A 27331-nucleotide genomic window follows, 5' to 3' on the forward strand; every position below is an offset into this window, starting at 1 on the left:
GTTATGTGTGGTTCTGGCCCTTTGCCAACCCGGAATTCTTAATTCACCCGAATCAACAACTTAGGCTAGACGAGTTTGAGTTAATTATGCAAATTAACTCCATTTGCCTCTAATCTTAACTTAATTATGTATTTCCCTCTTAAACACCACAAACCCCGAAGATGCTACAACTTTAATGATCTCCTCACTCAACTTTTCTACAAAGGTACCTTTACGGATTCATAAACGAACAAGATGATATTTAACAATTACTCTCGGGCTTGCGCTTTAGCGTGTTGCCTCAAATCATATTTCCTTTCTCGAAACCAATTACTCTTGTCCTGATCACTGGAAAATTGCTTCTCGAAGCCATCTATAGAAACATATTGTTTTTCATCTCCAACATTACAACTATTGTTCCGGCTATTTTATTTTTTAGCTGCATAGGCGTCTTATATATAATAGCTAGTTATCTTTTATTATGTTTTACAATCCATATTTACCAAAATACTATATATATAGAATGCAACTCAGGCAGAAAGCAATTGGTTCATTACACTTCTAGGTTAAATAACAATGTTAAAAAAGCATTACAAAAAAGTAACATAAGACTTTTGAGATTTAAAAAATTAGTTCAGTCACTTAAAGCCTAGAAATAAGTATTCACCAAAAAAGCCACATCAAGATGTAAAACCTAGAATTAATCAAATGAATTAAATGATCAAATTTCCATTTAACCCAACATTACAAACTTAATTGATCATGTACATGAAAAAACGGAGAAAAAACATCAAGCTCTACTCGTTTTTTAGCTGCTCTTCTGAACGGCTTCCGGTTTCTCCACAAAAGACGCTCAATCCCACTTCGTTTCTTGCTACTAACATTATCATTGCTTTCCGCTTCCCTTCTCAACTCCATTGGTCTCGGAGACGGTGTCTGAGGCTCTTCACATTCGCCATTTGACCTGGTCAAAGTCAAACATATGACTTTGTTAGATACGTACCGGTCAAAGTCAATATACGGGTTTAAAACTTAAATTTAAAAGGGTGTGCTTGCCTTTCTTGTACGATTGACGACGAAGTGCATTTAATGTCCTCTAATGTATCGACCTTACATGCAGGACAAAGATAATCTTTTGGTGCCCATGATAATCGAATACAATCAAAATGATACCATTCATCGCATTTATCACAAGCAATCATTGGCCTTTGATCATACGGTTTTCTACATATGCAATAAAGCATACTGCGTTCTCTCAATAACTGCAAGTAACCAGCACCATAATAAGTTAAAATAATAATAAAAAACAAAAATAACAAAGCCAAGAAATGGTGTTTGTATATTATGTTTTTGTTACCTTAAGTTCCTTATCAAAGTGCACCGAAATAGTTTCACCTTCACCTATAAGTTCAAAAACTTTATGCAATTCAAGTGCACCAGAATCTGCTGAAACCTGTGATAGTAAGTAGTATAAAAAGATATTAGTTGACTTGGTCAACATACGTTTTGTTAACAAATATAATAAATAAATAAAAAAAACAAAGACCTTTCTGGCTTTCGCTGCCCATTGCAAGCCAACTTGCTTCATTGTCTCAAATTTATGATAAAAATAATCTTCCGAAACAATATTTATAGCGTGACCCTGCAAATATAATAAATTTTATTAAATAATAAGGCAAAGTATGAAAAATATTATCACTATTTTGCGATTACCTCTTTCAGTATCCGTTGGACCTGGTAGATTGAAGGTCTTTGTGAACCGTTTAATAGCTTATATGCTCGAACTCTCCATGAATTTGTTGCTAAGGCAAGCTCAAATTTGCAGTTACTTTCACAATCGTACACTCCAGCAATTTCTACTGCCTGTGAATAATAAAATCATAGACTCTTGTTACACAAGACGAGCTAAAATAAAATAAAAAATAAAAAATTAGTCACCTTTAAAGCGGTTGACAGTTTCCTAACAACCGCACTCAAGTCTTCGCCAATAGAAGCCAATGAAAATTCCACAATTTTAGTTAAGCAAGCTTTGTGTGCTTGAGATTTCTCAATGATTTGATGTATTATCGTCTTTTCCTCGATCCTGTACGAAGCAAATTATCAGTAACAATTTAATGTATTTTACTTAACCAAACTGCATCATTAAGCACTTACTCCACACATAGGTTATCGGCGTTAGACAAAAGCTCCAAAAACATATCCAATTCGGGACGTTTTGCATCAATTTTCTGAAAAAGAAGACGAAAACTGAAGTCAAGTAAAAAATAAAAAATTTTGAATCTCAAAGAAGTAACTAAATTATACCAGCCGAGAGGTTTTGCCAGACTCGATGACGTGGCAATAAGGACATGTGTGAGATGCTGAATGACTTGTACCGCCTCCAGTTGGTTTTACACAATGCATATGGTAGCTGCAAGCAAAATAACCAAGAAGAACGATTCAACATTATATTAAGCTTTATTATTAATTAATATTAAACACGACAACTTACCAATCCATGCACACGGAACAAGTTAATATTTCTTGAGTTTGAGAGTCATTTAAGCAGAACATACACAAACAAGTTTGACTGTGGTCAACACGCTTGTCGTACGCACATAAAGATCTGTCTAAAGAATTTAATATCTGCATAAAAAAAAAAGTTATCTTGAATATTAAGCAACGATAACTTTATGATGGTTGATGTGGTAAGCTGTACCTGAGATAGACCATCAAGTAGCAGATTATCATCACCGGCTTTAACTCCAACAATATTCGCAGCTCGTTGTTTCCACTCTTTGACCCGTTGCACTTCAGATAAAACCGTGTTAATTTCCATGCAATTGAAAGCATTAGTGTTGCCAGAACCCTGCATGGATCAAGTAATATTATTATTAACAATTTGAAAGTTATGATGAACACGATTTGAGAAATATTATACGACCTCGAGTTTCAGTAACAAGGACCATGATCGGTCTCCAGTGCTGCAGTTGAAAAATGCTTTCACTTCATCCATCCATAAACTGAAAAGCGTCGGTTATTAAATTATTATTAAGATGATTACCACTGAAATTTAGTACACATATAGAGAACAATATATGATAACTAATGAAACTCTCACTTGTGTCTCTTAATAGCATCATGTAGTCGGCCAACAATCGATGGAAAAGATATTTTAATCATCTGCCATTATTAAATGTCGTTAGTAAATACACGAAAAAGAAATAGAAATAATAAAAGTATAAAACAATAAAAAAAAATATTACCTTAGATTGCCTCAAAGCTTCTTCAACATCACTCAGATTAAATCTTTTAACGTTACTCGAACCAAGAATTTCAACAGCTTGCTTAAGCCAATTAACCGCATCAACCAATGATCTCGAAAAAGAACGTTCTGCATATGTAACACGGTGACACCTGGCATCCTCCAACAACAATTCAACTTCCTAAAAAAGAATATTAAATATTATTATAAATAATATTATTAAATATAAAAAAATCACCTCACGTGTACAAAGCGTCACCTTGAGCGTGGGAACACCAGCACGAAAAAGAAGGGCTTTAGAACACCAACCAAGAAACGCACTGGTTTCTTGTAGTTTTGAAAATACAATGGAGTCAAAACGAAGTGATAACTCGTTTTTCATTATGGATTCCATCTTGGCAATATGGTCTTTAATTGTCGAGATTATATCAGACGGAATCTCATCAACCGCATCAAGAATATTCAAAAGCGACTCAGCATCGTTTAGAGCAGAAAACGCATTATGCTCCCACTGCAAATACTTCTTCAGAACGTCTTCAAGCAAAGCCCGCTCTTCCAAATACATCTTCAGTAACTTTGATTCCGAAACCAACTCCTACAAAATTGCATTGCGTTTTAAAAAATGTTCGGTATAAATACCTAAAATAACCCTTGTAAACAGTCATGGTTAAAACTTAAAACCTTCAAGTCTTCAACTTTAAGCAAAGAACTCGTATCCGCCATCACAGAGGGATCCGAAACTAAGTAAGGTTTAGATTTCATTAACCACGACTTCGCAATTGATAAAGCTTTCTTGACACCATCAAGAGACGGAAAAATTGCACAAATATCCTCTGACATCCTGAAATTAAACCGATTAGCAGCTTTTATAGTTCAAGCAATAAATGCACCAATATTTACAGATGAGCCACTGCACGTGTAATGCGTGCGGCTTACCTTACAACGTCTTCAAAGTCAGACATTTGAACCTCATAACTGAGAATATGTTTTGCTTTTTCTTCCAAACGCACAGCTTGTGCAATAACATCAGAAATTTTCTTGAACACCTTCTCGTTCTCGATTTGCAGTCTACATGACATCAGAAATCATTTACTACTACTACAGATAATAATAATAATAATAATAATAAATGTAACAAACTAACAATTAAAGCAGATATTCTACAAAGAATCATGCCAAGAATTCTTACTCGGTGGCTACAGTCATTACTTGTTGAATAGATTCCAAAGGCAATTTACTACCGAGCACCTATAAAAGTGTAAGTAAAAAAATTACTAATTAAAATACATCAACTGAGTCAAAAGTGCATTATTTTAAGCATAAAAGGTCTTAAATCATATCTCCAAAACACTAGATTATTATTGAAATAAAATTGATACCTTCCAAGCTTCTACCCTGCAATAAGCCTTCTTTAACTCCACATCAACAAGAAGCAACTCATCCACTACATCACATAAATTTTCAGATATGTTAACAAAACTATATGTATTATATAAACTATAAAGCATGTGTATTATGCATGATGCAAACCTTGAACTTTCAACAGTGATCCGTCTTTCTCGAGGCGAATCAGCTCATTAACAACATTTTGTTGATCCTCCCGTTCATGAATGTCCTTCAAAAGGTTATTGAATTTTGAAATCCAGTCAAACGCATCACTATGATACTGCTTCAAAAGTTTTAGCTCGGGAACATTAACAGTAAAACCATCGTATTCTTGAACGAGCACTTCAAGGTTCTGCACATCATATGTCATGTTCTGTATTAGATAAAATATCACTGAAAGTTAATAATTATATAATAAATTAGCTAAATTACCAACCTTTGACGTTATAGAACCTCTTAGCATCTCAGTACACCGAGTTTGACATAATTCAACTTTCTTTGCAAAATCCAAAAACAATGGGACTTCAGGAACTTGGAGTTCTAGTTCCACAATCTGATAAGTAAAATAGCATAAACCGATAAATGCCAATTTAAAAATAGAAAAAAAATGCAGGTGGAAAACATTATTTTATAGCATCATAGCTACCTTTGACTTCAAGTTATTGATGGTGCTAATCTCGATAATACCATGAGATTTCTCGGAAATGCAGTTTCGTACAGTGCGTAACCAGAGCTAAGTTGATAAATAAAAATTTATATATCAGAAAACAATAAAACATCTAAGATTGGCAATATATAAGTCAAAAGACTAAACTAACCTTGACATCTGTCAATTTGGTCAATAACTCCTCGCTTTCGTTTACATATATAGCAGAATCACAAGCTTTGGAGTACAAGGTTTCCAAATCAACAACCTGAAAGCATGGCCAAGATAAGTAACAAACAAAAAATTAAAAATAATAATTAGGATTTAATTTGTTTAAGATGATTTACAGAAACATTGGAGGATGTTGATAGAGCTTTAGAGATTTCTTGAATAAGCTCTTTTGCTTCTTCTTCATAACCCTATGAAAAAAAAAGAAAAAAAAAACATGTTCAGGCATCAGATACTAAACAGACATTTTATTACATAAAATATTAAATATTATTCACCTTTAACTTTAGATGTCCAGGTTCATTACATGGCACCGGGCTGACGTTAAGCAAAGTGGTCAAATCTTCCATCTTTACCCTCTCCATTTCACAGTTATGATGAGATGGCCACAATTCGATTTTTGAAAGACAGTTTCTAACACCTTCTGCCCAAATTTGAGCTTCAACCAAGTTCTTTACCAGTTCTCTGACCTATTAACATTCACAGTGTGATATAAAATTATAAATATGCATATTCTTTAACAAAAATAAATAAACGGGAAATTAATCAGACACTTTAATCTTACTGAATCCATTTCAGAACCAGCCCAAAGAAACTGTTCAGCTTCTTTCAAGGCAAGGACATATGCGTCATTTGAATATGGCATTTGCAGAGTTTTACAAGATCGCAGAAGCCATTCTTGAGCCAGTTGTGTAATTGTAACATTTACACCTTTAACCTATATATCATATTAAAGTAAGTAAATTAGAAAATAGCATTATTCAATAATGATTCATCAATATTGCAATATAAAAAGAAGTTTGAAAACTATATATGAGTTATAATCTTCATGATTTGAAAACCTTCTTTGATAAGGGCGTCTCATTGGTGCAAGTCAGCTTTCTTGCGTTTCTTTTTTGGACCGTTTCCTCAGAATCTTGTGTCTCCATCGTAACAATTATATTATTTAATTCTGCAAGCGTGTGACGGTAAAGAAAATGGCGTTTGCGGGGCTTGCATTCACATAGGTTTTCCCAATGCTGCATTTATAATTTAATTAGTTAAGACAAGAAAACAGATTTAACGGACACATGATAAACTACATTATCTTATTTGGAATACTTTTAATCACTTTACCTCCAGACAGACAAAAGCAGAAGGCCTGCAGCTGCAACCAACAGCTGAGAGATACAAGAATTGCTGGCATATGATGCATGTTGGATCCTGCAAAACATTGTCCCCAATTTTCATTAAAATTTGAGAATGTTAAAATATATATATATATATATATATATATATATATATAAAGGAAAAAAGAAAATTACCTCTTCAACACCAACATAATTTGGCTGCTTTCGAGGTGCCATAGGAGAAGAACGAATAATGCCATTTTTCCAAAGCTTTTCTCTCCAACTCTTTTCTTTATTGTATACGCGAAGCAACTCATTTTTCAAGTAAGGTACAGCATTGCTATCATAATCATTCTGTAAATAGTAGGCAAAATTTAATAATAATAATGAGCATTGGAACATGGCCACATGATCTTGAAGATAAACTTTTTTACATTTATAAATGGTTTTAAAAAAACATGAATTTGTAAGGTGATTGATGAACATAATAGTAAAGCTCGGTAAGTTGCAGCCTTGCAGGGGTGGAAAACGACTTTGGTTAAAGTCGCTGAGGGGCGTACGACTTTCAAATTAGTAAAAATGATTTCCTTATCTTTTTTTCAAAATCTATATAAACACAGAAATTAATTTTTCTTAAATAACTTGTAATATTTAATTTTAAAAATAAAACACTAAATATATAGTTTTGTATAAAACACTAAATAAAGCAAATACAAAAATGTAGACCTTGACTACCACACAAAGCAGCTCTTCATGAGACAAAACAGCAGGTCTGCGATAATGCTGATAAAGCTCCGCTCCAAAACCACCGTATGGTAACCAATCAGCCGGTGCAAAATTCACAGCTTCCGCACAATTTAAACCTGCCACAACCACAAGATAATTTATAAAACAAATAAGAGTTATAAAATTTATTAATAAATAAACTTAAGAGTATGTATTATGCTCACCAAAGTTGAACCCTCCGTGATAAGATCTAGGGAAAGTAATGACAAAATTCCCAGGTTCCTGGAAAAGGCGTAGAATAAAGGAAAGTTAGATACAACACAGGTTTTTAATATACAATTACCAAAAAATATTAAAATAATGAATCGGTATTCATTAGGTTATTGATTTTGCATATCAAACCTGTAATACGCTGTATACTGGAACATTGTTTTCTTGAAGTACGGATGGATTCAACATGGTTACCAACTGAAAAAGCAAGTCGGGTTGTGCATCAAACAAATCAGGAAGGTTGTTTCGCATAACCTGCATATCAAATCAATCCTCAAGGTCAAACTTTCACTTTGACTTGGTTAAAACTTTAATGTCAAGAATAAATTGCAAGTCAAGCTACCTTCTCAAAAGCACTGGCTTCACTACCGGGAACACTGTACCAACATTTGGGCTCTCCCCTAAAAGTATATAATATAAAAAAACATTAACGTCACAATTCGAGATAATATATAATTGAACTATTTGTATAAGCCATAAATGCACTTTGGAACTATATTAAGATTCCAACAACTTATTTACCAGTGATGATAATTCATAGAATAGAAGCAGTGGTCTTCAAAGTGCCAACAAAAAGACGAAAATAGCATCCCAATGTAAAGCCAAGGTACCATAACACCAGCAATATTATGATGAACAGCACGAAGCATTGACCCTTGTAACTTTGGCAAGTTATTAAGATTCCACGGGCTAGAACAATACTCTTCCCATTCATTAACATCTATCGATGACGGTCTTTTATCATTCACACGAGGAAAACCGCTTCCACAAACAGACGTATCCAAATCACTACCATAAATAACATCAACTTCACCAACAGATCCTTCCACTATCTCCCAAAACTTCTTTTCCAATTCTACCCTTGACGCAGACGTTGCACCAAACCATTTCTTCTTAGCATGATCAGCCACACGCCTAAAAGCTTCCAATGACAGCTGTTTCCCAGGAACAAAACCGAAGCTTTCTTTCTCAGAGTTGAAGCACTCGGAGCAATACCAGTTACCAGGTGGGACCCGTTTCAACGGCGGTGATAAACAATAAATATGCCACCCTTTATTACACCTGTCACATAAAAGCATTACTTCCGCATGCAGCCCGCTTCTGCACTGTTCACATATCTGATTGTACGAGTCTTCATCAGCTACTTTACGCAGATTAACATTAACATTAACATTAACTTTCTCATCTTCGTTAACTCGAATCCGTTTACAACTTTGTTGTACCGCCTTTTTCTCATCCGACAACCCTCGCTTACAAGTCTTCTCTTTCACCCGATCCAACTTATTATAATAACTTTCATACTCATACAAACTATCATAATACAACTGCGACAACACATACTTCGAACACTCCGAAATCTTCCCACCCGACCTTACAAACCGAAAAACCTCCCCCCACTTCTTCTCCTTCACAACATTATCATACCCGCCAAACCGCTTCACACCATTAAACAACTTACACAAATCCAACTCCTTCCCTTCAAACACCACCTTCTTCTTCACCACCTTCTTCCCAAAATGCTCCTCCAAAAACCTCTTATACTCCAACTCAAACGTCTTCGAGTTACACGCGGGCGGGCGCGCCTGCAACTGGTGTATCGCCTGCGTCTTCGTCGGAAACGTAAACGTATCCAAATCCAACGCAAACGGAGGCTTCCAGTTTTTCGGCGGAATAATCTTACAAATCCCGAATTTTTCGGCTTCGGGCCGGATCTTATAAATATACGCTAACGGGTCGTTAAACTCGTCTTCACTAGGGTAATAAACAGGTGCAGGTGGGATTGATAACAATGAATCTGAAGTTAATACAATAGAACCTTGACCTAAAACCCTCTTTTCTGCAGCCCTAGGTCTAGTTTTACCCATTTAATGAATCTTGAAGCAATTAAACACAAAATTAACAACTGGGTAAGCTTAAATTAGTTAACTTTATGAGTAACAATCAAGTTATATGATTGAAATCGGAATAAAAATGGGTTCTTGACATGGGTATTGAATTGGGTCAAATTTCAAGATTATTTTGGAAGATAAAGACTTTACCTTTGTGGGTTCTGTTCAAGACTTGAGAATGAGTGTTGCAGATGATGAATAATGATGGTTGGGTGTGTGTATGTGTGATGGGTTATGGTTATTGATCGATGGATCGGCAGTTTGCAGGTTGGGTGTAGGTTTGTTTGCGGTAAACTGACGGTTTTGAGATTAAGGCTTGGAGTTGAAATAATTTACGAAACTGCCATTGGGTGCATTTGTATTGTGTTTTCCTAGGTGCGGTTTGTTAGTACGGTATGCGTCGTAGGGGGTGTTTGGGACCCGAGTGTATATCGTAATGAACGTTGGTAAAACTCAAGTGTTAAAACTTGAAAAATATATTCGACACCCTAACATATAAACAAATAAAGTATTTAAATCAACATTTATTCGATCGGTAAAATTTGGCGGTTGGTAAAAAATGAGTTTTGAAGATCCCAGTCATTGTGGCGGTGAGTCAACGCAGATTTGAAAAGTGTCTGGTTCGTTCGTTAATGTACAGTATAATTGAATAAACGACGTTGGTAAAATAAAAGCGTTCTAAATTAAGTTCGTCAAATGAACATAATACAAAAAAATATATTAAAATAACGTTTATTCGATCAGTTGAACCCGCACGCTGGTAAATTTGAGGGTTGTCGGTCCTGGGCGTGGCGGTGATGAATCGGTAATACCCGAGCGTTGTTGGTCCTAGACGTTGCGGCGATGAGCATTGTCGACTTGAATTCGGTTAGTCTCGGTTACGTTCGTGATGATACCAGAACTAAAACAAAATTGTTGGCAAAACTCGAGCGTTTTCGGTCTTAGATGTTGTGACGGTGATTCGGTGAAACCCGAGCGTTATTGATATCGGGCATTGTGGCAGTGAGTTGATGCAAATTTGATCGACTTTAATTACGTTTGTTACGATACCAAAACTAAAAAAACAACGTTGACGTGGTCAATAGCCGACCGCCCCTTGGCCCAATAGAATAAATGATATATACATTGTAATATGACATTTTAACAAGTTGAAAACCCCACGTGTTGTACCGGCTCAAACTTGATTTCCAAAGAGAATTTGTAACGCCTATGGCAGTTGTCTCAGCAGAAACCCGAAATGATCCAAATCATCTCTTATCTCTATAGTAGCTTTAAACGGGCGCGTTACGACAAGCACATAGAGGTAACTAAATTGGTATCGATTCAGTTTGTTACGATACTACAAAAGTTGAAATGTTAGATTTATGTCAAAAGTGTAATGTGCAAAACTTAGGTCGCTAATGTTTGAAAGAGAAATAACTTTGATGGTCAAAGTTGAAGTTTAAAACTTTTCAACTTTGACCATTAAACTTTAGTGGCCAAAGTTAAAAGATTTAAACTTTCCTGCTTGTCTTTTAATAATTAGCGTCGGAACAATGAAAATTTTTCATGTGTATTGCTAGTTTTTAGTATCAACTTAATAACATATTTTTTGTTTTCGATTTGGGAGTGTTATTAGAAATTAAGATTCTAACTAAGGGTTCTATGACTTTAGTTACATAGATAAGTTTTGGTTCTAGGTTTATAACGATGTTTGGACAACTTTAAATCCAAGAGAAGTGTTTAATTCACTTCTCTATTTGTGTAGAATTATAGTGGTGTGTGTTTGAGAGCTTTGAAGGGAAATAAATCACACATTAATCCCACAAAATGAAGGTGAATGAAAGTATGAAAAGTGGTTTTTAACTAATGATTTGTAACACTCCCATGTAATTGATTTAAAGTCTTTGGTTTCATGAAGAACAGTAGTTATGTTTTAATAAGTTTTTCCATTAACGTTATTTAGATGAAATTGATGGAGAATGGATAAATATAAATAGTCGACTTCAATTGTATCTCCTTCACGAGTCTCTTTAACATCCACGCCGAAGAGAAACCTAATATAGCTTTAGTCTCGGTCTTTAGTTGATCATTCTTTTTAATTCAACTCTTCATTACACCTCGATGGCATTACATTCTCAAAGCACACATGAATCCTCTTTATAAGTCTGCAACCAACCAGTATAGCACATAACCTTTGTCACAACATATGGTTTCAAACGTCTTTTAAAGAAGGGCATTCAAAAAGAAATTCATTTTAACATAACATTTAAATCACGCAAAAATGCTTGTTACCGCTTTTTATATGATAAAATGGAATAACCAACTGCTAATTTGCTTAAAAACAGATTATTTTATTCTCAAATAAGAGTTTCACAAATAAATGAGATGTTATAAACCGTTTAAAAGCTATCTGAGTTTGATGAGATCCGTGATCCGCTTATTTTTTTTACTATAAAATTGTTTCATAATTATAAATAGTATCTTTAAAAAAAATAGAATACTAATTTTTAGTATATCCCCATTTTATAGGATTTTCATATCAAATATTTGGTGAGATTAATTTTTAATATAATAAGATGTTATAACCCGTTTAATGGCTATCTGGGTTTAGTGAGACCCATACCCGTGAATTCAGGTCAAATCACTATTTATAAATAAAACAATCTAGTGGTCTGAGAGAAAATAGAAGGTTTTCGTTTATATATATTTAAGATGTGGTGTTACTTATACAAGTGTTATGGGACTTCAAAATTTCAAAAGTTTTTTTTGCTTGGATCTCTAGGAGGATTTGTTCATGGTTTATATGTTGAAAAATGGGCCCTTTTGTTAAGGGACACACTTACCAGTTATCACACTCATAGAGTCATACTTTTTAAATTAAATTTTGTGTTATAAAACAAACCTAATAGCTAAACATGTGAAAGAGAGATGTATGGAGGAAGATGGAGATTTCATTAATTAGGTGTGTATTACAATAAGATACAATGATATGTATATATAGGAAAAGATAACTTGGAGAAAAAGCCTAATCTATATTAGGTATTGATAACCATAATAATATATATTTATAACATTCCTCCTTGGTTATCAACTCAATACGCTTTGATATGTTGCCTCATTAAAAACCTTGATAGAAAAACCCAGTGGGACAAAACCATAGCTAAGGGAAAAAGACTGCAGCGCGTATTGTCTCCCCCTGATTTATATATCATTTAAAATGATAAATATCGATCTTCTGTGAAAGTTACCCAAAACTTTTTTAGTCAATCATTTGCGTCTTCGTCCCTTGACATTTGAATCTTTAAGTTGAATAATGTTGTATGATCTTCACGTGAAAACTTCTATTGCTTTATCTGGTAAATACTATGATTATGTTGTGTTTCTCTGCATCAACAAGACGAACCAAACTTATTTTGATGGGTTAGTAAAATATAAACATATAGCTTTCATACCCGAAATACATGTTTTAACCCATTATGATGTCTCCTAGCAAAACATAAATAAATAAAATAATAATCATGTATAGCTAACAGTACAACATAATGCATATATGCATTTAATTATAGTATTTTCGAACCAATAATATTTCATATTTATATAGGAAATGATAAAGAGTCATTGTGTGACATCCTTTAACGTGCTAAAATAATTAAATTTGTCAATGGTAAAATGTCTCAACATTTCATAGACCTTTGATGGATTTATAAACATATAAATATATAATTACACATATACTCGAACTATAAGTCAAGTAATAATCACACATTGTCAAGGTCTTTCAAAAAGAATTTTCTCTTTAAAAGCTCATAAGTTTCTCTCTGTGATCTATCATCGTAATGAACTTTTAAGAGTGAAATTTTGATAAAAATATGGCTAATTATACCCAACTTATCTCCCTCTTTATCAAAATATCTCTTGAGTTGTGTCAAGCTCAATCCAAATAACTCAGTCCATACGTAATAAGCATAAATCCATGAATTTACTAATACATCATGGGCCTCTTTCAACTTGACGAATTATGCATACACGTTAACTTTTCTAGGATCTTTGTTGCGTAAACTTGCTCATTAACACATAATTTTGTATCACATATCAAAATCCATATTGTATAATTTCTTTGTTTATTAAGATATTGTACTCATCATGTATATTCCCTTCTATGTGTATGCTTATTGATGCACAAGAATTCCATCATAAAGATGTATCAGTTAACCTTTCAAGTATTCAACTACCTTAGGAAACTCTTCAGGAGTTCCATTTATGTAACGTATTCAAATATGACTCTATACACAACAATCATTGTGCTCTCAAGAACTTACTTTACATGATTAGATAATTCAAATCCTTCAGAGACTTTATTGTAAACTTTCAGTATCAACTGAATCAAAATATTATATTAAATGCATATAAATTCTCTCTTTATATTACCAGACTATTTATGTATCGGAAAATCAATTATTCCACCATTGGAGAATGTGTCTCCTTATAATCAATCATGGGTCTTTGCAAAATCCCTGTGCCACCAGTTTTGTCTTATATCACTTAATTGAATATTTATAACTTATATAAAATACCCGTTTGTATTTAATACGTTTTACAACTTTAGTTGTACGGACTGCTGGTCCAACAAACTTTCCGTTATTTAGAGAATTCAACTATGCATGTTTGCGTCTTTCCACTTTGGCCAATTATGTTTCATATTCAGATCTTAAATCTTGATCCTCATCATTTTCAAGCGCTATAATTATAAAGACGTCGACTTTATTTCGATTCAATATATCTTGTAGACATGATAAAATATAATTTACTGAGAGATCTTTATTTTCAGGTACCTGAGGTTCTTTACTAAACATCATGTCTAATGTCTTTCAAGAGACCTTTACTACACCTCGACTTGACCATCTTTATTACTTGCTCCAATTTTCGAGGAAATTTTACCTTTAGAACCGACCGGTCTACCATGCCATACGCGTGCATTAAACTTATTATCAATATGCGTTTGTCCTTCTGGGACATTTATTAATTGAAGCATTAGCAGTTTGTATAGGTGTCTTAGCTAGACACTCTCTTTTGGTCAGTGAATCGTCCGGTAATTGATTCGCTAATCTTTATACATGAATTATCCTTTGAACTTTTAGTTCATATAATCTAGTATGAGGATCAATGATAATTCATTTCAACTAAATTCGTTTTCCAACTGCTTTATTTATCCCCCTAATGTTGGGAATGCTGATTCACTGAAGTGAAAACTAAAGAGCTATAAACAAAAATTACATTAACGTCTCCAAGTATATAATCTTAGATATCGACATAAAATTCCCAACTTCCTTTGTGGCCTCATATTTGTGTCTTGTGGTGAATTAACTTCAATATATAACACACATTAGATGAGAAATACTTGGTTACTGACCAAAACCAATTACAACGGGGAGGAAGTATCATAACTTCTTGGCTTGATGCGAATTAGTTTTAAAGACATGTAAAATCATATGTACTCAAATACAAACATGAACCTTTGTTCTTGTGATAAGTGCCTTTGCAACTAATTATAGACGCTGAGTAAGTGTTTTTAACAAAACAATTTATGAAATAGCATACTCTGTTATGAAGTTCAACACTTATTCCAATGATCATTATTAACTTGGAAATCAAATTCATTATTAAACCGAATATAATATACCAATATGGAATAATATGCATGCTAACTTATTAGCTAAGCCATAGATCATGCAAACATGAAGTTGCAATCTTGATAACCATTTAGACGATGCATCGATTTTCAAAACACTAAATGTTAGGATATGTGTATCCTTTTCTCAATTCTATAACATCGAGGGATTCACACCCTCCTTCAGTTGGTAAATAAATGATTTCCCTTGAGAGTAATATTACATGTATAATGAAGAATCTTTTGGTTCCTCAATAAATTTCACATCATTGACTCGGTGTGGTCTAACCGGTCACGCCATAAGATACTCATGATCCATAAACTTCAAGTTTATGATCGTATTGATGTGGTCTAAAATATACATTTTATTATATAAATATTTCCTATACTTTCAAGTATTTTGAGCCATGTTTTTATTAAATATATTTTTTTTTGGCTTATATTTAAATATTTAATGGTTTCAAGACAACAAGCATAAATGGTGTAGTCAAATTAAACTTGAAACGGATAAACTAATTAACAAATAAACTGAATATAATTATTGGATTACTCTTTCAAAGTTAAATATATAATATAATATAAGAATCTGATTTAATTCAAATGTACGATATACATGTTAAGATATTATGGGTTATGTGCATTTATATAATAAATAACATATTTATAGATGAGTTGCACGTGGGGTTTTGTTATGTTGATAAGGGAGCAAAAAGGAAGTAAACGAAAGGGCCGAAAAAGTTATGGATTATGTGAGGTCGGTGAAGGGGATTTAGGTTGGAAGGTTCATATATATATAGAGATGTTCAAAACGGTTTAGGATTAGGAACCGGAACCGGTTCCTAACCGGTTCCTATATTCAAAACCCACTTTTAAACCGGTTCCAGGCTCGAACCGGTTAGGGAACCGAACCGGTTCTCCCACCCTCGGACCCCTAACCTATCTAACCGGTTCTTACCGGTTCCTGTACCGTAACCGGTCAAAAAACGGCTATTTTTGACCCCAACGGTCAAAAAACGGCCAAAAAAAACGGTTAGGAACCGGTTCCGGTTCCAGAACCGGTTCCGGTTCCTACCCGCCCCCACTCAGAAATGCAAGAACCGGTCACGGATCATCGGGTTGAATCAGATAGGGTCCGGTTCCTACAAAAATCGGGTTGAATCAAACGGTTAGGAACCGGTTCGGGTCCGGTTCGGTTCCACCGGTTCCGGTTCGGAACCGGTTTTTTTGATCATCTCTATAATATATATATATATATATATATATATATATATATATATATTGCAAGACAAAGCCACCGAAGAGGTACCTTACGCAAACTGAGAGTCACAAAGTCAAGGGGGCCCGCCTCTTTTTGTTTGATGCTACAGTCCGAAGACGAAGAAAAAAAATCATTGAAGCAGGTCAATTTAACTTTATTATTTGATGAACCATATTATCTATTTTATCTTTGTTTCATCTATTATTATGGTTGGCTAAACTTGTTATGCAGTCTGGGCTTGGATGAATACTTTTTAAACTCGTTTTATTTTTGGTTTTGGATTATTTATTGATTGGTTCATGCTTTGGTAAAGTTTTTATATTATTTAGTTGTGATGCATATGCGTATTTGGTATTAATTTATTATCAATTTTTGCTCCATATGCGTCTTTGTGAATGTCTTTCATGTATGGATGCATATTAGGTTACTTATTGTGTGTTTATAACTAGTTTATGGTTTATAGTTAACGTATTCCATAGGAACGGTAATTGAGAGTTTAGAGATACCTTTTATTCTGCCACTTGAGAGACCGTGAGGTAATTAAGTGTCGTCTGTTTTGGTTTTTTGCGGTTTTGGGTAGTGATTGCACGGGAGTGAGTTACCCTAGATTCCTTTAGATTCTTACAGATCCAAGTTATAACCGAATTCAATAAAAACACTCATTTACGCCTTAGGGTGTTTTGTGATTAGAGAGACCGAGAGGTAATTTTATCTTTGGGTACCTTAGCATAGTTAGGTAAGGTGAGACCGGGAGGTGATCCGAACCATTAAACCGTTGAGCTTACATGATATTTAAGGTTCTTAGGTATTGTTGGGGAGACCGGGAGGAGATCTAACATACTTTAGTTATTCCTTAATTTCATATTTTTAGAATACGGTACCATTCATTAATACAATTCCGAGAGTTTACGAGTTGACTAGTAGGATTCCTTGCCTAGGTAGTTGTTCCCCATATTTGAGTTCCAGTCCGATTTGTCTGTGTCTAGTTTTCGTGTCAGTTTTAGTTTAAATATTATTTAATTTATAGTTAATAATTAAAAAAGACAAAAAAATCAATTAAATCTATTTATTTAAGTTATTAGTCAGAGTCTAGTTTAGGTGTCGCTAGTGTCCTGTGAGTTCGATATACGGACTTCGTTAGGCTTTACTACAGTCGATAGGTACACTTACCTGTCTAGTGGTCTAGCATTAGGAGAGTCTAGATTTATAAATTTAAAACTAGAGTGTCTAAGTTAGGTTAGGTTTTAATAGACCGTTCAGCACATCACGTATATGTATGATGCTTCTTTAGTACAAGATTGTAAATATGATTGAACATTGTATTATTGTTTCAAACGATCATGTGATTTCACTTTTGTATTTCCAGATTTTGTTCTCATATATGATTAATCCCTTTGCCACTTCTGATGGTTGATCTCATTATTAATATAATCATTGTTACAAATTTCTTAATTATATCAACCATTGCATTGATCAATACATTGTCACATGCACTTCATGGAACGGTATAAAACCAAACCAAACCATTTCCATGGGTTATTCATAATTTTCTCCAACATGAATATTAAATCACTTCAAACGTTTCATACCTTTTAATGATATGCAATTTCAAGAGCATATTTGAGGTTTGATAAATGAAAAATGGTTAATCCATGTCTTTCCTCATAATTAATATTCTCTTTATATAACAAGTACTGAGAAAGTAATTACATGAATGAGTCATGTAAGAAGATTTATCATGCTAATATTTTATAACTTTCAATAATGAGATATAGGGAGAATGACATTTTAGATGTCATATCTAAGCATATTTTTATTTTTTCTTGAGATTGATCATAATAAACCATAACTTGGTGTAGTTCTATTCAATACTATCTAATAGATAACACACAATACTAAATAGTACACATGCCATTATAAAACAACTTATAATAGACTTTAAGTTATCTTTTATATTATTTACATTTATTTGCTTATGAATTTTAAAATACGCAAGTTCAAATCCATGAAAATAATTTAAAAGTGTGATCAAAGATAACGAATACTATCACAGTTGTTATTCAGATTATTGGATAAGACTAATATATAAAGATACTATGAATTCATATATCTAAAATAATAAATTACACTTATATATGTATGCATATAGAATTCATACACAAATCATGCTGTCAAATCCCATATATAACATATAGTTATGATTTTTCTTTAAGTAAAAGTAGCTTTCAATTTTATTTATATTTTTAGATAAACAAAATGCTTAGAAATTTAAAATTAAAAAGGACATAAATACTACAATCAACCAAGTAAAAAGAAACTGCGAACATCGATATTGTCATGCAACCTACTTGTAAATTACTCAATTTTTATGTGATAAATGTCTATATAGTATCGAGATTTTTTTTTAAATACTTTTATGATTTTTTTTCAATGAAAGAATGATAATAAGTAAAATAATTCACAATACGATAACTAATGGACGCGGCAACTTTAATCTCGACCATATAATCTGTTTTGATTATAAACTATATAATATTTAAAATTTTAATCATAGTCATAAAGATTAGATCAAGTATGGATAATAGCTATAAATAAACATGACCTTCATCCAAGTTCCAATACCAATAACAATAAACATTCAAAACTGTACCATTTATTTTTAGACAAAATTGTTTAACCATCATCAATATCTTTAAATAATAAAATAAAAAATATTGAGGATTTGGTTTCCTTCTAATTTCCATCGTAACTCGTAAATGATATTTTTCAATATTAATTATCTTATATTTAAAAGACAATAAAAAATTATCATAAATCCTAATACAAGTAAGGGTCAAGTTATTCTGCAAAGGGTAATAAAAATAAGAAGGGTGATAAACCATAAATAATTGACATGTGTCAAGTGAGGGAACAAAGGAAAAACGATATAAATGTAATTGTACACATTTTCTCTCTCCACATGCTAATACCCCTTTCATTTTAGAACGTTTATAACTTTTTCGTATGATATTTTTTTTAAAAAAAAAAAATCATCATAATAACAAGCGTTTTTTTATCTTTAATACGAGTATGATTTTGTTTTATAAAATTTAAAACAAAAATCACGTCATTGTGTCTTTTTTCGTCATTGTGTCTTTTCGCACACCATTGTGTCTTTTCGCTTATCATTGTGTCTTTTTTCGTCATTGTGTTTTTTCGCACACCATTGTGTCTTTTCGCTTATCATTGTGTCTTTTTTCATCATTGTGTCTTTTCGCACACCATTGTGTCTTTCTGCACACCATTGTGTCTTTTCGTTTATCATTGTGTCTTTTTTCGTCATTGTGTTTTTTCGCACACCATTGTGTCTTTTCGCTTATCATTGTGTCTTTTTTCGTCATTGTGTTTTTTCCACCATTGTGTCTTTTCGCTTATCATTGTGTCTTTTTTCGTCATTGTGTCTTTTCGCTTATCATTGTGTCTTTTTTCGCCATTGTGTTTTTTTCGTCATTGTGTCAGTTAGCTTATCATTGTGTCTTTTTTCGCCATTGTGTCTTTTTTTTGTCATTGTGTCTTTTCTCTTATCATTATGTCTTTTTTCGTCATTGTGTCTTTTCGCACACCATTGTGTCTTTTCTCTTATCATTATGTCTTTTTTCGTCATTGTGTCTTTTCGCACACCATTGTGTCTTTAACTTGAAACGTAAAACACAACGGTGAATACGTATAACACAACGACCTAAAACGTAAAAAACAATGATGAATACGTGTAACACAATGACCTAAAACGTAAGACACATTGGTGAATACATATAACACAATGGCCTAAAACGTAAGACACAATGGTGAATATAATGACTTGAAACGTAAAACATAATGGAAACAACATATTACACAATAACACAATGAACAACAAAAAAACACAATTAAAAAACCCATTATTTTATTTTTATTTTTATATAACAATATGATACTCATATTTAAGCTAAAAAAACGCCTATTATTATGGTGAATTTTTTTTTTTAAAATAACGTCGTGAAAAAGTTATGAACATTTTAAAATGATGGGGGAATTAGCATGTGCCTTGCATGTGGAGAGAGAAAGTCAACAAAGGTGGGTTATTACCTTCATGTCCTTTCCATCAATTTTTATTTATTTAATTAATCTTAGCCATTCAAATCTTTATCAATGGACAAGATTCCTTCTCACCCTTCTCATTTTTGTTGTCCTTTGTATTTTAACTTTACCCATATTAAAGATACATGATATCATCAAATAAGCAAATAAATCATGTTGTAGCAAATAATCAATAATTTAACTTTAACAAGACCTTGAATTAAATGCACGTATAGGCATGAAAACGAATTATTAAGTCTTGTTATAGATCAACTTTGATTTACTAATATTTTAGTAGAACATATAAAAAAGATGCAATTGCTGTCCAAATATAAACAAGCTATTATCTCGATTCTACTCATTTATTCTAGTAGAAATATAAACAAGATATTACAATGAGAATAACACTTTCTATTAAAAGTAAATACACTCTATTTTCTTTTAGAGTTTAATAATTTTCAACCCTAGCCGTCAGTCAATATCCGTTGAATAATAATGAAGGATTAGTAGTAATCAATAAATTTTTTTTGTTTGTTTGATTACATCTCAAAGAAAAGAAAACCAATAAAACAAAGATTATGGTCAATTATGTTTATATCCGTTATGAATTATGAGACTAGATAAAAGTTGGGCTAACTAGAAGGTACCCATAGTAAGGTGTTTTCTAAACAAAAGAAGTCTGCATAATCAAAATATCAAGAATCTAGTTTTTCTGTTTAGAAATCAATAACATTAAACCCAAATCATTATATTAAAGTTTAACCGATTTGCTTGTAATGAGAGAGATTAGATTTGCTAACCTGATTCGATGATTACCTACAAGGGCCAATGACGATGTCTTGAATATTGAGAGCGGCAGTGGAGGATTAACATTAATAATCGAGAGACTCGTGCTGATAACGTGTTGTAAAACAAGCCTAATAGCTAAACATGTGAAAGAGAGATGTATGGAGGAAGATGGAGATTTCATTAATTAGGTGTGTATTACAATAAGACACAATGATATGTATATATAGGAAAAGATAACTTGGAGAAAAAACCTAATCTATATTAGTTATTGATAACCATAATAATATATATATTTATAACATTTTGATATATTTTCATCGTGTTCTTTTTTATATGTATTGGTATACTAATCAACATAGGTGAGAACTAAATTTTGTGGTGATGTAATCTTGGTTGTGTTCACTTTTTTGAGTGCTAGCTGCTTGCTAGTCCTTGTTATTTAATAAATTGGCTGTTCAAAAAAAAATCTATGGTCTCCTTATATTTCAATTCTTTTTAATAAAGTTATTTTGAAGTCACACACGGGCGTAGATTAAACTTATAGTAAAGACCGTATAATTAGCCCTGCTTGCGGTGTGCACATATGATGTATATATGTGTGAACCCTCGGGTGGGCAAAAGTGAAATTGCACTAATTTTGACGTTATTTTACTAATATCGTGAAAATAACGTTAAAAGTGACGGACGGTTAATCAGGCATCATGTAGTGGCGTTGATAGCCGAAAGACAAGGGTACATGCACCGATCAGCCGGTCCCGATGATTGAGTGCTATGTGCCTTATGTCCAAGGCTTGATGCAAAACTACTATCGAGCCGGGGGTCTCACCGGAAGCAGCCTCTCTATCCTTATGGGGTAGAGGTAAGACTGTCTACATCTTACCCTCCTCAGACCCTACCATAGCTTTGCTATTGGTGGGATATACTGAGTACGATGATGATGATGATGATGATAAAGACCGTATAAACTGAAACATAAGAGTGGGCGGGCCCGATGTAGGACTATTTTTTTTGTTATGCCGCTCAATTCTTGACACATTGTTCAAATAATGGGTTAATTTGAGCATAACTAAAATGCATACATGTTCATTTGGATCACCTTAACTTAGTCACTGGGTTATGGGTCACAAAAAATTAGTCAATGGGTCAACCTAGATAACTAAAATGCATAATGTCTGAAGGTATTGTTAAAAATGCTTTATGGAATCAGTATCTTAAGGTATTAATATAAATAGAAAAACTATAAATACAATATATACAAGATGAATTTTTTGTAAATTGTAAATGCAAATTTTGTTTGTATACATAGAATAAATAGAAATATGTATATAATACATTTTTTTCATATACATTATCTATTTATTACTTAAATCTATTTATATATTTTCGTGTATTACTTGTGCTCTAAAGCTAGTACGTATATAAAGCATGCTCTCAAGTAAGCGTTAAGAACTAAAATATGGGATTTGATAGGGATGGATGGATATTTTAAAGGCCTAACTTAGTGGCATTAAATCATGGTGTATAACTTTCTTAAAAAACCTTATTATTACATTATTTATGGTTGTACTTTTAAACTTATCGTAACGAAACCTATTACTTTTCCATCGTTTTAAGAAATACTATCAATCCGTCACGTACTCCCTTACCGTTAGCCGGGGTGTAACCGTGTAACACATCCCTCACATTAACAACTTGTGAGATTGTGACAATCAAGTATGTATACTTAGTTCATAGAATCATAGTTAAAAGTTAATATATATTTACAAGCAACAACATATATCTTATGACCACGTGTGTGCCCATGTATTCAGCTTCCTGGTTACATGCAATATAGACATGGATAACACAACACAAACCATCATTTTTCTCCAACACAACATATAATAATAATATGTAATAAACAATAACACAACTGTTAATAATAGTAGTTTTTAACAACTAGTGTAATTAGTGTAGTGATGGTGTGTGTGTTTTTTGGAGGGTAATGATGAGACAAGACAATCACAGGCAGGCAAAAAGTTAAAAACAAGATTGTTGTCGGTGGAATTTGGAAAATCAAAGACAGTAATCAAGTGCAAACTAGAAAAAATTATTATTATTAATATTATTAATAATATTATTCATTCAAGATTTCAAGTCCCACTTCAAGTTTTTATCTTTTTATAAGTTTACTCAAATGGGTCCATCAGTTGCAGGTGTTTGAAGCAAAAAGTTTCAAACTTTTATTGTTTTTATCATTTTCTTGATGTTCTTGATCATAACCCCTTATGTGTTATGCTTTTGGTTCAGCTAAAAGGAGTTTCTTTTTGCTTGTTTGATTGGAGGATGAGGTTTTATTGAAGCCCTAATAAGGTACATACAACTGCTGCTGTTTCTTGATTAATTACTAAATATTAATGCAATCTGTAGATGTTAGAATATTAAAAAGACACTGGTTTTGAATATTGAAAATTATAATCAAAGAAATGAATTACATAGGATAATATCAGTTGTGATCATGTAGATACAAATTTATGTTGCCTGCAATTTTTGTCTTAACTTTCTTGTTCTTAAAAGTCTTTTTTTTTTTTGGAAAATGGTTTTTAATTGTTTTAAAATTGTTCAAAAAGTCAATCACTTCATTTTGTGATCATGGTGTTGGCTTTTTTCTAGCAAACAAACCATCATTTTTGTAAACAAATATATAAGACAAGAAAAGATAAGTTTTGAGTAGATGACCCTTTTAAAATTTTTTTATTTTTTATAATTTATAATTTACATGTTTAAAAATAAGTCCTAAATATGCATATTTTCAAAGTAAATTTGGATTTGATTTACTATTTGTAAAAGCTTGATCTCAAAAGTAATTTAAACTTTTGATTTTGAAGCTTAAAGACAACTTAACAATGGGGTGTGAGTTTTCAAGACTCTGCTCATGTTGCTGTGTTACACAAACAAATGGAGTGATTGCCGAATCCCATAATGTCGGTACGTTAATATTATTAAATCGCATATCCCTTTATATCACCGTTGACGGATTGTTTAACCAAAGTATGATTTATTACATAAAAAGAAGAGACAGGTGACGGAAGCGATTTGCCTTCATTTCGTGTGTTCTCCATTGACCAACTTAAGACGGCTACATCGAGTTTTTCGGTGGAAAATATTGTCTCGGAACACGGGGATAAAGCCCCTAATGTGGTTTATAAAGGTGAGTTGCAGAACCAAAAACGGGTTGCCATCAAACGGTTTGATAGATCCGCATGGCCCGATTCGGGACAGTTCTTGGCAAGTACTCTTTCTTATATATTTTGTGTTTTCACAAGAAAGATACATAGTCTGTTTACAACATTACATTGAACAGTCAAATGGTTTGTACAAAAAGTCGACTGCTTTATACTCATCGGTGATCTTTATAGTTTAATATTGTGAATCACTAAACCTCAACGTTAAAAAGATCACATTTTTATCATGCTATCACAGGAAGAAGCAAGAGCAGTCGGTCAGCTTAGGAACCCAAGATTGGCTAATCTAATTGGATGTTGTTGTGAAGGTGATGAAAGACTACTAGTTGCCGAGTTTATGCCACATGAAACACTTGCAAAGCACTTGTTTCATTGTAAGTAATATTTTAAAGAAAAAAATAGGTATCTTTATCATGTAAAGTTGGTCTATATTATGAATGATAATATATCTATCTTGATCTAGGGGAAACACAACCTATGAAATGGGCAATGCGATTACGGGTGGCGTTACATCTTGCAGAGGCTCTAGAATATTGTACAAGTCAAGGCCGTGCTCTTTACCATGATCTTCACGCCTATAGAATACTCTTCGATGATGTACATTTTTACGCTTTTTGTTAATACCTTTATTATGGTACTATTATTTGATTCTTGATAGTTAATATCGCATATGTTGCAGGATGCTAATCCAAGACTCTCGTGCTTTGGATTGATGAAGAACAGTAGAGATGGAAAGAGTTATAGTACAAATTTGGCGTTCACCCCTCCCGAGTATCTAAGGACCGGTATAGACTTTCTTAACTATAAATGTGCACTTTATTTATTTATTTTTATTGAGTTGTGACACTTGTTTTTATTAACTTATAGGGAGAGTAACACCAGAAAGTGTGATGTATAGCTTTGGCGCACTTTTGCTTGACCTTTTAAGTGGAAAACATATTCCTCCTAGCCATGTATGTATCATTATATATGTTTTTGTGCTTATACTTATTTTGTAAAAAAAATGTTATTATGAATTTATGATTATAATCATATTATGTGTATATAACAGGCTCTTGACTTAATAAGAGACAGAAACCTTCAAATGCTTACGGATTCTTGTTTAGAAGGACAGTTTTCTAATGAAGACGGGACCGAACTGGTTCGGTTGGCTTCAAGATGCTTAGAATACGAGCCACGTGAACGCCCAAATCCAACTTTATTGGTTACTGCTTTACTTCCTCTTCAAAAGGAAACCGAGGTAATGATTTAACGATTGTAATTTATGTTTTTTTTTGTTTATTGTTGTGTTAAGATTTTAAGAATGTGAATATCGATTCACAGGTGCCTTCTCGTGTATTAATGAGTATACCGCAAGGTGGTGGTGGGCCCGCTATGTCGATGACCCCACTTGGTGATGCGTGTTTAAGAAAGGACTTTACAGCCATACATGAAATGTTGGAAAGTTTAGGCTACAAAGATGATGAGGGAACAGCAACAGAGGTTTGTTTTGGTTTGACTTTTTCGTTTCAAAGTCAACAAGCGTGAAACTTGATTTTTTTAATGGTTTGCAGCTTTCATTCCATATGTGGACAAATCAGATGCAGGACACATTAAACTCCAAGAAAAAAGGGGATGTGGCTTTTCGCCATAAAGAATTTAAAACCGCAATAGAATACTATACACAGGTTATATTATGATTATTATGTCAAGTATATTAAATTCTCTATAATTTTTCATTTAATTATAAAGCAGTGTTTCGTAACATAAGGCAAACGGGAGCGGCTCTAACCGGAAGATAAAATAGTTTCATATTATTTTTTAAGTTATTTATGACGTCATCTGATTGTTGAAACCGGTATGACCAGTCTGGTTATGAAAACATTGATTAGTTTAAACAGAGTTTTTTGTTTTTATTTCTTTTTGCAGTTCATTGATGTAGGAACCATGGTCTCGCCAACGGTCTATGCACGCCGAAGCCTATCACATCTCATGAATGATAATCCACAAGAGGCGCTTAATGATGCAGTTCAAGCGCAAGTTATAACCCCGGTTTGGCATATTGCTTCTTATTTACAAGCGGCTGCTCTTTTTGCTTTGGGAAGGGAAAACGAAGCACAAACCGCACTCAAAGAAGGGTCGGTTCTTGAAGAGAAAAGACCCGTCACTTAATCGTTCCAAGCAACAAAAGAAAATATAAAAAAAATGAAAATATCCCTTGATCTTCTTATCCTTTGCAGCATTCAAGAAACCATCAAAAGGGTGTCCAAGAAACTGGCTTTTTGACATAAAAGTTGTCATTTTTATGTGAATAGTGAATCTTGATCACAGAAAAGGGTGTGATTGTAATTTGTAATGCATAAAGCTCGTAGCTTTGCTTTGTTTGTATAACTTTTGTTGCTTTCTTGAAGCATTATATTGAGCAAGTTGATTCCTAAGGACCAATTTTCAAAGGTGGTGAAATGACATATTTACCCTTGGTATTAGGTAAGTTATCTTTAAAGTAGGGGCGAGCACGAAACCGGAAAAACCGAAAAAAACAAACCAAATTAGGAGCTGATGGTTTGGTTTTGGCTTTTAGTAAAAACCGAAATATCGGTTTTGGTTCGGTTTTGTGTTATGTAAAAAACCGAAAAAACTGAACCAAAAAAGCCGATTTGTGAATTACTTTTTCGTTGGATCGTTTATGGTTTATAAACTTGTATATTTGTTTTATTTTTAACGTTAATCAATTATCGATTTGGATGATATCAAATCGTTTTAAATGTAAGTATCTTTTATTAACTATTAATATTTTAAGCCAAAATGTGCAAATATTATACTAGTTATCTTTTTTTAAAAAATATTAGGCGCAATTTC

General features: G+C 32.9%; 2 protein-coding genes across 3 annotated transcripts; one reads left to right on the forward strand and one right to left on the reverse strand.

The window, feature by feature from the left end:
• Positions 1-633: 633 nt before the first annotated feature.
• Positions 634-9836, reverse strand: LOC143582623 (lysine-specific demethylase JMJ17-like). The gene is made up of 33 exons (XM_077065139.1): positions 8111-9836; positions 7932-7989; positions 7721-7843; positions 7543-7600; positions 7319-7455; positions 6788-6946; positions 6600-6686; positions 6326-6502; positions 6049-6201; positions 5762-5953; positions 5603-5674; positions 5428-5523; positions 5256-5342; positions 5046-5162; positions 4754-4961; positions 4603-4667; positions 4413-4471; positions 4160-4291; positions 3905-4064; positions 3483-3818; positions 3225-3404; positions 3080-3141; positions 2903-2981; positions 2678-2827; positions 2471-2604; positions 2284-2389; positions 2134-2207; positions 1918-2062; positions 1693-1842; positions 1526-1621; positions 1337-1432; positions 1012-1241; positions 634-943 (listed from the first exon to the last, which is right to left on the reverse strand). The coding sequence occupies exons 1-33, from the start codon at positions 9451-9453 to the stop codon at positions 724-726; spliced, it is 5541 nt and encodes a 1846-aa protein (XP_076921254.1). The 5' UTR covers positions 9454-9836; the 3' UTR covers positions 634-723.
• Positions 9837-24116: 14280 nt separating this feature from the next.
• LOC143582624 (serine/threonine-protein kinase BSK7-like) lies at positions 24117-26894 on the forward strand. 2 transcript variants are annotated; one of them, XM_077065141.1, is made up of 10 exons: positions 24117-24236; positions 24325-24540; positions 24736-24867; positions 24957-25090; positions 25173-25278; positions 25361-25446; positions 25545-25733; positions 25817-25975; positions 26047-26160; positions 26402-26894. In XM_077065141.1, the coding sequence occupies exons 1-10, from the start codon at positions 24155-24157 to the stop codon at positions 26642-26644; spliced, it is 1461 nt and encodes a 486-aa protein (XP_076921256.1). In that variant the 5' UTR covers positions 24117-24154; the 3' UTR covers positions 26645-26894. The 2 variants fall into 2 exon arrangements, with proteins under 2 accessions (XP_076921256.1, XP_076921255.1); XM_077065140.1 differs by having other exon boundaries at positions 24322-24540; positions 26402-26893.
• Positions 26895-27331: the final 437 nt, after the last annotated feature.

Source organism: Bidens hawaiensis, unplaced genomic scaffold (assembly GCF_021521415.1).
Source record: "Bidens hawaiensis isolate Kalapana, Puna unplaced genomic scaffold, B.hawaiensis_p1.1 tig00031816_1, whole genome shotgun sequence".
NCBI lineage: Eukaryota > Viridiplantae > Streptophyta > Magnoliopsida > Asterales > Asteraceae > Bidens > Bidens hawaiensis.